This window comes from Toxorhynchites rutilus, chromosome 2, assembly GCF_029784135.1.
Source record: "Toxorhynchites rutilus septentrionalis strain SRP chromosome 2, ASM2978413v1, whole genome shotgun sequence".
Classification (NCBI taxonomy): Eukaryota; Metazoa; Arthropoda; class Insecta; order Diptera; family Culicidae; genus Toxorhynchites; species Toxorhynchites rutilus.
The window spans coordinates 99,927,358-99,939,535 of record NC_073745.1 but is presented as its reverse complement, the minus strand read 5'-3'; the positions used below and the strand labels follow the sequence as shown (position 1 = coordinate 99,939,535).

At 37.6% G+C, this 12,178-nt stretch overlaps 1 protein-coding gene across 5 annotated transcripts in view; it reads right to left on the bottom strand.

Moving 5' to 3' along the window:
- Positions 1-12,178, bottom strand: part of LOC129764717 (uncharacterized) — a 138,493-nt gene that overhangs the window by 47,562 nt on the left and 78,753 nt on the right. The window contains exons 2-3 of one of the 5 annotated variants that reach the window (XM_055764117.1): positions 910-1,096; positions 314-840 (exon numbers count right to left, since the gene is read on the bottom strand). In XM_055764117.1, coding sequence (XP_055620092.1) covers positions 314-817 — 504 coding nt within the window. In that variant the 5' untranslated portion in view covers positions 818-840; positions 910-1,096. Of the gene's footprint in view, positions 1-313; positions 1,097-5,383; positions 5,526-5,907; positions 6,089-12,178 lie in introns of those variants that run through there. The other 4 variants (XM_055764119.1, XM_055764116.1, XM_055764118.1 and 1 more) reach the window with 4 other exon arrangements.

The following is a 12,178-nucleotide window of genomic DNA, read 5'->3' as shown; positions in this document are numbered from 1 at the left end:
TTGAAAGCTAAGACATGAAATGGGTAACAAATTGAAACTGCAACTGGTGATATGACAAAATTCCATATGTGGAAGAATTCAAATGTTTTCAGGTTTTTTGGAGTGACTTAGTCGATTCCCTATTCGACAACAAACGCGTTATGTCTGTCATAATAACATTAGCCAAAAAAAATACCCTACGTGAAAGTATTTGCTTTTTAACAAAGGGGCGTTTAATTCGAGAATGGAGAGACACTATTGAGTGATGATGAAAGGTTGCCGCTATCGTTGTTTACTGACAATGTCAACATTCGCGTTAATATCTAATACTCACCTGATTATTCAGTGGATACAGGGCAATCTCATCCTCGTCACTTTCTGTATCGTGTTGTTGCGGATGCAGACTCTGCTGCTGCTGCTGTTGGTGATGATGGCTCTGGGGGAAACCCAAACACTGATTCACAGTACCACTACTATTGCGGTGATTGCTATTGTTATGGCTTTGTACGTTGTGGTGATTATTGCTGACACCACCTGTCAGATGATAGTTGTTGAGCTGAGCAGTAGTGTTGGCGCTGCCTCTCGTTAGACAGAAACTGCTGATAAGCGTCCCAGATTCAGATTCCGACTGAAGCTTTTGTTGCTGGTGCAGATTCTGCTGCTGCTGCTGCTGCTGCTCTTGGTGATATACTGCCGTAGTAAACTCTGCATTTCGCTGCTGCTGAGTACTATTGTCGTAATAGAAACTGTTCTGTTTCTGTTGCACACTATTGGAGACATGCTGAGTAGTCGTGCGTTCAGTATCTCCCATGCCCCAATGTCCCAGAAAATATACCATACCCTTGTGCCGAAATCAGTACCCTGTAATGGCGAGAAGTGCGTTCAATGTCCGGGGGAAACCCTACGATCACCACGGGTGGAAAGTGAAACCTTGCTATACTGACTGACGGTTGTTCGGCCTGCGGAGCCACCTTAACGATTTTGTCTACACTCGCGGGAACGAAACGCCCTGTGGTCTTTCTCAGCGTACAACGACGTCGTTGATTGTGGCAGCAGCTATGGCTTGTAGCTGTTTCTTTGCTTCTCACGTGTAATTGATTAGTTACGAACAATAATTCTGTAAGTGAGAAAGAGAGAGAATAAAATATGATTAGATATGTTCTCCAGATAGAGAATTAATTTAAATCATTTATAATAGAGGAAAGGTTGGAAATAAGGCGCACCTTAAGTGAAAGTTGATTTTTTTAGTGAATTTCACAAAAAAAATATAGCAATCACACCACACATTTGATAGTCTAAGTCTCTTTGCATAATAAAAAATTGTTTTTGAGGCAGAAATAAATTCAAAGGAATGTGTCCGGCATTTTTGGGAAAATAAGAATGAGTTGGAAAAGACGGACACTTGAAGAGAAAGATTGACACCTGGGGTGGGAAAGATGGACACTTACTGAAAAGTTATATTCTGGCACTCAAATTGATGTACTCAATGACTTCAAATGGACCTTAAAAAAGATTGAATAAAAAGGCTTGACTAAAGTCACCTAGGAGGGTCTTTCTAATTTTTCTCATTTTTTCATATCGATAATAGCTTCCGACTTCCGGAATGACAATCATCTGAGTTGGTTTACTGAACGAATGTTTCAGTTCGTTTTTTTCACCAGTTCGATAGTCAATTGTCTGACTTTCGTCATGTACTTCCGATAGAATCTAGGTCGAGGAGATGTCGTACTAGCTCTTGTCCCTACTACTGACTACCACTGACTAAACATACGAGTGTTGTTCTTGGAAAGTTAACAACATTTACAGCCACCTCCATCCGATGAATCATCCATAACTTCCGGTTACAGGTATTGGGTATCTGTTATGAAGGAGGAAAGGAGGAGATAATCCATTTGATTTCAGAACAAAATGTTCGTCGTATTTTTTTCATCAATATCTTTGGAGTGAAAATGAGAAAACTCACCGCTGATCCCATAAACTAAAAGAAATATGATGATAAAACACTCACGTAAGGAAAAAGACTCCAAAAAATTACTCGATAACAATGAGCACTTTTTATCTGCAGATGAAAATTACTTCGAGCTGCTTTGTAGATTAGAAAATGTAATTTATCAACCATACAGGGGGGTCCGTCTTTCCCACCCTGTCCGTCTTTCTCGACTTTCCCCTACTAGTAAAAAACGGATGCTAGCGCCACATGAAGCGAAAATAGCTAAATCATTAGATTTCAAAATTCCACAAAACTTGGTTATTCAAATACCAATATTAATTCAAATTGTGTAATATTAATAATTAATCATTTCCTCATATAGAAAATCAGTCACAATAAAAATTGTAAAATTGTGAAGCAGCCACCTTTTTTTTTAAAAAAAAGGAGGGTCGTAGAATCAGCTCAAAACTTTAATAAAAATAGTCTTATATGTTTTTTTTAAGTTGGGACTTTTTTACACGTGTTAAAAAAACTAGGATCTCTTCGCTCTTGACACCTAAAACCCCAAAACATAAAAAAACACCTGGAAGTAGACATTTGGAATGGAGTTCAATATTCCCTAGAGAGTGTCGGATATTACTTTAGAATGTATTGAAATGTTATGAATACCTCTTAAGTTGAAAACTATGGTAACCCTGAAAAGGACCACTAGTTTGAGTAGAAGCAGCTGAAGATTCATGATTCATTCTTGCCCTAGCGAGAACAATACACAAGCTGACCTTGTGTCGCCATTTTTTTCCTTTTGTCAATATACGCATTTCATTGAGTATTCACCATGAACGCTATCGCGGCGGTATTTTTTGCAGTTGACACACACATTCGGCCACAGGCGGTTATATTTGGTCCCACCATTATTCCGCATTTATTGACAACTTCAATAAATTCGCAACACATAAGGACAACAACAATGTGTTCGTGTGATGTAAAATATAGAGGAACTCTTCACCGGATGCCATGAAACGGGACGCTGTTTTTAAACTTATTTGATGGCGATATAATTACATAGAGGTGGGACTTGCGATGCAGTGTTCCTCTTTGCTTCTTCTCTTCCATTCTTTCGCCGTATCAAGCAAAACCGGTGTATGTGATATTAAGTTATATTAAGAGACTATTATCTGCTCGCTAGCTGTTGCAAGACTGTGATTTGAAATCGCGAATGAAATATTTATACCGAAAAAGTTGAAAACGAGCGGAGCATATATTGCATAACCAAATTATCCGTAGAACAAACAGTGCATTGGCATGAATACGGTACGTCGCCAGTCTACTTCTTCATCAATAAGCAGTAGATAAGCTTGAAGCGTAATAGAAAAAATTGGGCATACCACAATAGTTCAAAATGATGGACGCAGTGGTTCACACTCAACAAGTGAAAAAAATATTTACAGACTAAGGGATTGTTGGATTGACATGTTCTTGGCATATATCTAAACTGAAAAAAGTTTTAGAACGTGTCAATCGCGGGAATTTACACACAAAATAGTACGAGTAAAACAGTGGTAGTAATTTTTCAAAGAAAACATGAAGAAGTTGTTTAGAAATCTGTCTGCCAGAGAGAGTGCCCTTCTTCCGATGTATGGGAGACTTCTTGATTATTGTGTTGTATTGGTTTTTCATATAATTTTTTCGATATAATTTTTTTAAATAAGGACCAAATGAATTTAAATTTTTAAAATATTTTTTTCAGTGTAAATTGAAAAAAAAAACAGTTTCAATATCTCAATAGAGACCCCTTCCCAATAGAAAAAAGTTCCTACACTTCGTTCTTTGACCAACATTTTGTAGGCCTTATAGTTTTTGAGTTAGAAATTTTTGTATAAATTTATAAAAAACTTTGCCCTTTTTGGGAAGGGGTCTAACGTTTTTTAGATCAAGTATGCAAAGCTGCTTGAATGATCAATGTCTTTACACCCACTGGAACCTGAGATGGTGCTGTCAATGACCAGACGAGTTGGCATGTCATTCGTCTTGTGAGGAAAGTGCTCAATAAAAAGCATCGACGGAATTTGTTTCTGTTGTCAAACTATATTTTTGAATTAAAATATAATGTGTTTATTATTGCGAATCGGAATAGTTTTCTTATCGAGAAACAACTATGTCCGGATTGGGAACCAACTATTCATGGTTCTTTATATCGTTCTAACATCCCATTACTAGTCATATAGATCCCGTAGTCTTTGATAACTTCACTTTAAACTAAACGACGATTAACAGAGATTCTCGATTATAATATTATTATCAGTTTTTTTTGTTCAAAACTACTCATTCGGAATCACTTTTCAGATTTTTTCTTCTTTTACAAAAGACGTTCTCCGTATTACGGCATATTCAATCAACTTCCACAACCTGGAAATATTCAACACAAAACCAACACCAGGATAGTAATCACTTAGCTTTTTTTTTTTGACACACCTCACAAAATAGAGTTGCATACAAAGGGGATCGTAAAAATGAGACACTCATCAAACTGTCAACAGAAATCAGCGACACGCTTTTCATTGCTTACTGATTACTTCGCTGAAATCCTCCGTTTTTTCATAGTCTATTACAGGTAAACTTCGATATAACGTACATTTCACTTTCAAAATTGTACGTTGTATCGAATTGTACGTTATATCGAAGCATAATAAAGTACTCACAAACGCAGTCTATATTACATTATTGTGTTGCTGTTTTAGTAAAGTTAATAAATAACTTCAATCAGAAGACGAAGCCAGCCTTTCTCATGATGTTTCCCTTCATACTGTTGATTAAAGCTTGATTAATTTAGAATCCGGAATCACAAAACCAGCTGTATTTCGGAATTGATTGAAGGTACAAAACTTGTTTTAGCATCACAATAAAAATAATTCATTGTTCTATCAGAAAAAAATATTGAAAAAAAAATTTCCTTTACACTTTGGAAATGTGTACGTTATATCGAGGTAAAATGTACGTTATATCGAGGGTACGTTTTTTTTAACCAACATTGCGAATATTAGTCGCGGCTTAGTGCATTTTTTGTTTTACGGTATAGCATCTCCTAGAGTTATTCCTTCCGTCTATGTAACCTCATCCTTTTGATTTTATTGATTATTCAGAAAAAATAAGTCTATTTTCAGTGACGGAGGCACTTGTAAGATCTTCGTTGAGCTCACGCACACTTTTCGTCATATTCGGTTATCACAAACTTTAAGTGACCAAAATATTGGTAATGTACAACTTTTTCACAACGATCCCTAAAACGCAAAAACCACTTACAATCAGCAACATAACAAACACTCTTCATCATTGTCCGTCCAGCGTGTTGGTAAACGCTTCAACAATTTCAAAACAGAACTCAATGTTGGCTCTTTCTTCTACATTCACAATGTCATTTACACGATTTCTAATCGTTTGCTATTCACGAAATTTTGATGGCAGATAGAGTTTTACCTTTTCAACTCATTTAACCGTCAATAATGGACGGCACAAGAATATGCTGTTCTGAACCAACTCTATTTTTCCTAGTAGTCACATTGTCTACTCTGAGAAACAGTTCAACTCGACACGTGCAATACTTAGAGCTGACATCCTCAATCTACTGTCACGACAGTCACAAATAAAACAATGTTCTATTAAGCATTTTTACCCACAGAAACTAGTTCCACCTTAACCCCACAGGTTAAGAAATTCCGAACTGCGCGTTTTTATGGGACACAAATCACTGTTTATCGTTAAAGAAATATTCTAAAAGAACATTGCAGCTCATGTCACGATTAGTCATATGGGAGGAGAAAAGGAACGGTTGCACAGCTGCATGACACTTTTCCAGACGGCGGCGTTTCAAAGATCTGAACTGAATTTGCGCTGACTTGCACCAACTACATTTCTGATCACCGCCAGTAATTTTCCACCACCCTGTTTAGATTTCAACACCGATTGAAATCACCAAACTAAACCACTCAAGTGACACTTACTATTCGAGTTCCGGAAGAAACACAACGCACTGTTCATTCGGTTCTTCCACGACGGTAACACGACACAAAACACAAAACGCAAAGGCACACTTTTCAACAATAAGAAATTTATTTCACACCATCAGCTCTCGATGAGAGATGGCGGTGCTTATAATCGAAAATGTTTCCTTTCTTGAGGACAGTTAGCTAGCGACTAAACATTCCTACAGAGGGGAATGGTAGTTCTCCCTAGAACGACTCACAGAGGCAAACATTCACGCGCGCACACACACACATATGGACTTCCCCATATGAGATAGTAGCTTTTCGCATACTACGGTCTCTTTCTCTCAAACTTTTCTACCTCTCGCTTGTTATCTAATGGCATTTTAAGTGCTCGGAGGAGAGTTGGATGCCGCCGTCGCCTCGCTGCTACTCGTTAACTGTAGTACCAACAATTACTCGCGTGGCATAGTGAACTATGGGTTATCAGCAGCGGCTGAGAATGAAAGGTAGAAGAAGCATTGCACATTTCACGGACGAGATTATTTGGTAAACAATATTCCTCCAGTTGACCGCATTTGCATGGTCAGGTTACCGAATGTTTTGACTGTATTGGTGCATCTTCAGGATGCGCATGTAAATGGGGGCGCTATTGAACAAATTGAAAGTGCAAGCATGCTCTTGATTACTGCTGTCGTGATCGGATCACATTTCGCCTCATGTTATTATGCAATATGCAAGGCATTGACTCCCGTTGTTGATATTATAGAAATGGTTTTAGAAGATGATCAGAGTCTAAAGAGATCATAGAAATTCACATTCACCTAAAATACATCTGTGGTGGAAAGTGACAAAAGGGAACATCATATTCTCGTGGTCTTCCGAAAATGTTACACGAGATATCAAAATGTGAGGGGAAAGAAGTTAAAGACGGAATTCCTAAGGTATAATATATATGTACTTAGATATTGCTTATTCGATCACAGTTTTTACGAGAACCAACAGTGCCCTGATATCATTTTATCAGAATTTCCGTTAGTTCTAGTAAATTTGCACTAAAATTTATACTTTTGATTTTTTTTGATATTGCTGTTTTACCACAAAAAGAAAAATATGGACATCTGGGATGGGTAGCCCCCACCCCGGAACGAATTTTCACCTTTAGTTCCCAAACCAAAATCATTTTTCTATATTATAGTGACTTTCAACACATTTTGGCTGGATCGTCACATTTACTTCCATTTTTGGAAGAATGACGGGAGTGAAAAATGAACTCGTGACCATTAGCGTGGTCACGCTAATGTACGGGAAAGTAAGTTAAGACCTACATTGCGAGTAAGATGGACACTTTTAATAATTCATAAACTAGAGTGTTTTGTAATAATTTAGTGATGTGAATACTTTCTTTATCAATATCAATACTTTTGAGACGCACTGTTGATTCTCAACGAGCAAACTGTCAAATTTGTAAAAAGAAATTAATCGAACAATCGCATTTTGTATGAGGATAAGCGCTTACTGAAGGCATCATGGCCCATTTAGCGGAACCGGACAGTTCTTCAACGGTCAATAACCCTGTACTCACCAAGACGCGACGCGGAACAACTCAAAACACTTGTTGTGCTTACTATTTAAACAGGATAAAAATTACCTTTCATGTCGACCGGTTTGGTTTCCGACATAAAAGAGGTGTCAAAACGCAGCACAGTTTAGGCCGTAAGTGTAAAAGGTATTTTACCTCGATGAGTGGAGGCGATCTGGCGTAGTGGTAACATCCTTACCCCTACGATAAAAGTCACAAGTTCAGCTCTCACGCCGACATTCCTTCGTAATGGAAGTGAAACCGTGTCCGAGTGACGAGTGAAAAAAAACTGAAAATCGCTATAATATAAAGGGTGTGTCACATCAAATTGCATCACGGAAAAAACGCTGTAGAAATTTAATTTTTAGGAATTATACCTTCTGCCTTCGCTTATAATCAGATAAGAGTATATAGATCACGTTGGCCATGCTTCACTGTCAATTTTTCGTAAATTTGGAAAAATGTCGTCGAACGAAAAAGAGCGTCGTGAATTAATCCTGTGCACTCATTTCGAGAATCCGGAGTTGTCACATCGGGACATCGGTAAGATGCTGGGAATCGTCCAATCCACGGTCAGCAGAGTACTAAAACGATACTTCGAGAACCTAACCATCGACCGGAAGGTGAAGAACGGCAAAAATGGATGCTCCGTCCGTGAGAAAGATCACAAGCGCGTAGTTAAGCAGTTTAGACGTGATCCGAGAAGTTCGGTCCGGGATGTCGCCAATAAGCTGAATTTGTCAAGTTCATTCGTCCAGCGGACCAAGCAGCGGGAGGGCCTGCGTACATACAAGGTTCAGAAGGCTCCTAACCGCGACGAAAGGCAAAACATGGTGGGGAAGACGCGAGCCCGGAAGCTGTACACCGAAATGCTGACGAAGTTGCATTGCCTGGTAATGGACGACGAAACCTACGTCAAAGCAGACTTTCGTCAGCTGCCGGGCCTGTTGTTCTTCTCCGCAGAGGACAAATTCAGTGTTCCGGAGGAGATTCGTAAGCAGAAACTATCAAAGTTCGCCAAAAAGTACATGGTGTGGCAAGCGATCTGCTCTTGCGGAAAGCGGAGCGCCCCCTTCGTGATGACCGGCACGGTAAACGGGCAGGTTTACCTTAAGGAGTGCCTACAGAAGCGTTTGCTACCACTATTGAAGCAGCACGAGGGCCCGACCATCTTCTGGCCGGATCTCGCTTCGTGCCACCATTCAAAGGACCTGTTGGAGTGGTACGAAGCCAACGGGATCACCTTCGTGCCAAAGGAAATGAACCCGCCCAACGCGCCGGAGCTTCGCCCAATAGAGAAATATTGGGCGATTATGAAGCAGGCCCTCCGGAAGAACCCAAAAGTTGTCAAATCGGAGGCGGACTCCAAGAGAAAATGGATTTCTGTTCAAAAAAACTACAACCTGATGTTGTACAGAACCTTATGGACGGGGTAAAGAGGAAGGTGCGAGCATACGGGCTTGGGCTCGAAGTATGAATAAAAAGAAAATGCCAAAAGTTGTTTAATAGTTTTTATTTTACTGTCTAAAATTTTCAAAAGGATCGGTCTACTGGGTGAATTTCTACAGCGTTTTTTCCGTGATGCAATTTGATGTGACACACCCTTCAGCAACAAAAAAACATAAATGTATAGAAAGTTATGTCTTTTGGTTATAGAGATTTATTTTTATTTAATAAAACATATGACTCAAAATTTAGACCAAAGACCACGAAGCATGTATCAATACCTAAAAAAATCAAATCAAGAAACTACAAACTTCATTTGTTCACATGAATGAAGTTGTTTGATAGCAATTCCATGGGAAGTAAAGGCCAAAAATATTGATTCGATTGTTGTCCCTTGATGCCTCCTTTGTCTAATATATCCATTTTAAAAAATCGGGAACTTTTGAACCGCTGAACCAATTCTTGATGTCTTGCTAACAAACAAAAGGTATTTCTACAAAAAATATTTAAATTCCATCAATTATATCTACTTGAAACAGACATTGGTTATTGGTAGTTTTGAGGTGTCGAGATCAAAAAGACCCTAGCTGTTTATATATTTTGTGGAAAGCATTTTTACATAACGTATCACCAATTCAGAAATGTTTTTTTTTTGTTTTGTTTTTGGGTATATTTTGTTTTAGATGCTTTTTCTGCTAAATATGCCTTTTTTAAAATTGCAACTTTAAACCAATTAATCAAAATTAAAAAAATATACAAATGAACATTCTGTAAAAAAATAGAACTGCCCAAAGGTGCAGTTCCTCCAAAAGTGGTTTGTATGGTTTTTGTAAAAGACCTAGGTTTTTATATGAGTTTTTGACAGCTGGGACTTTTTCTGCATAACGTATCGAAGATTCAGCAATTGAGAAATATAGAAGTTGGGTGCTAAAGAAACAATTGTAAAGCGGGTTGAGAACTTTAATTTGATTTTTAACAACATTTTATTTTATCATGTATTTTTGGGTGGAAATTTATTCAAAATTTGCATATGAAAACAATAGCTAGAATAAATATGATTCACTTATCCGAGGTATATATAACTTGAATAAATTCAGCATATATAAACGCTTGTGAATTTCTCACTGGTGAGAAATCACTAATTTTGGATGCAGTTCTACTTCAGGTGAATAAATTCACCGAAAATATGATTATATTCATCATAGAAGTTCATGCTAGTGTAAACGGTCGATGCGATTTCTATAAATCTCATCATATTTCTTCACATGAATATATCACTAGTCTAAACCCACCCTAACACTTTCTGAAAGATTCTGGGTTAGCCACCTAATACTCTATACACTACATCGATTGAGATATGGAAACGTTCTCTCTATGTCTCCTCTACCAGTATAACGCAAGTTGAGAAATTCAGCATAAAATTAGTCTTTCTATCTGTAAATGTCTTTCCAAACTTTAGTTGTCTCGAATTGATATGAGTAGATCATCAAGTGTATCAACAGTGGAGTCATGGGAAATGGCATGAATATCTTGAGGGAGAATTAGTTTGTTGTTAGGCAAAGCAAAAAAGATTCACTGGAACGATGTATGTGAGTCATTACAATAACAACAGTGCTCGTTATTTTATAATACTTCCGAAAAAATATTTTTTGAAATCCTACACTAGATTTTCTCAAAATGGTCATCTCAGATTTTTATGAAACGGTAGATAAAAAGATAAATATATGCCCTACAACTCTTCCATACATCTCAACTTGTGCATATTGAAGACAAAAACTTGCAAATCCTGGAGATCACGGCTTGACTCATGTTGCTGAATAATATCACACTTTTCTTTGTTGAATTCTGATGATTACGCAGAAACAAAATAATGCTATTTCCCTTCCCCCACTTTACATTTGCTGCCGGTCACGACTGGTAATTTTCAAACAAATGCAGAGTCATTTTATTCAACCTATAGGTATCTAATCTATACATTCCATTCATTATTATCATATCTACAGTGACACTTAATAGATACCTAAATCTACAACAACTTTTCGATACCTGACCGACCGATCAAGAGATTTTTGGCAGATGGCTATTGTTTGAGTGCTGTCGTTGCTCTCTGAATTGAAACATATTGTATTTGAATGCAAAAACAAGCTGAAAACTGAAAACTACTACCTACTAAAACTATATACCTTAGAAAAGACTTTTCAAAATCTCATTATTTACTGAGCTATAGCCATTTTAGTGATGCGGTATCTAATCTAGTAAGACCATAACAATTAACTTGAAACGGGTTTTTCTCGAAACTAGTTTTTTAAATACACGATATCACCAGTTCTACTGAACCGATTTATGTCGATTTATATGAATACAATCTGTATGCATATCTTTATCGTATGAATCAATAAAAATCAGCTTTTCTAGATTTTACTATTTTTGAAAAATTGGGAAACGTAAAAAAACATTTGAAACATTTTTTTTCTTCAAACGGCCGCCATTTTGTTAAAAACGTGTTTTTGATTTGTCCGAGGTTCATGCGATAGAGGCATCTTTACTGATTCAGAACCTGTTCGATTTTTTGTTTCAGATAACCAGAAGGGCTGGAATCGTGTACGCCATGGCACACCTTTTTTTTGCCCCCACACTTCATCAGCTTTTAATTATTCTAATCATGAATATTTTTTCCGTGTTCAATTTTTGTTTTATTGATAACATTGATAACAGATAAACAAATAATGATATAACGGATAGTAAAGATATTCTCAGTTTTATTTTATCGGAACTCGAAAAAACGTCAGAAATTTGTGCCTCTACACTAGACTACCCCCTTAACTACATGGTGGGACAGAGGTACTTGCTCGATTCGCATTGGGTTCACTGAATACCTTTCGAGAACCACATTCGATAGGTGGAGTGTATTTTTTTCTACTCTCGGTCATAAAGCGAATTAAAGCCAGAGCGTGTAGCGTTTAGCCGAGAATATTGGCATTATATAAGGCTTTCTATTTTGTGATTTTCTTAATGCCCCGCACACTGATATACACAGTTGCTGTTGGGTGATCTACGCGTTCTGTGAAACGTATCCTCACTGTGGAACACGGGAAGTTTCATCCCTTCCAACCGCCTATTGTATTTGAACTTATTTCTCATATCTTTCGCCAACTTAATATTTACAACAATTCATACCGCTCGACCCATTGTTAAGTAGGTACTCATACGCAAACATACCGTATCTCGTAACTCAAAACACATTTTACCGCAAGGCACACA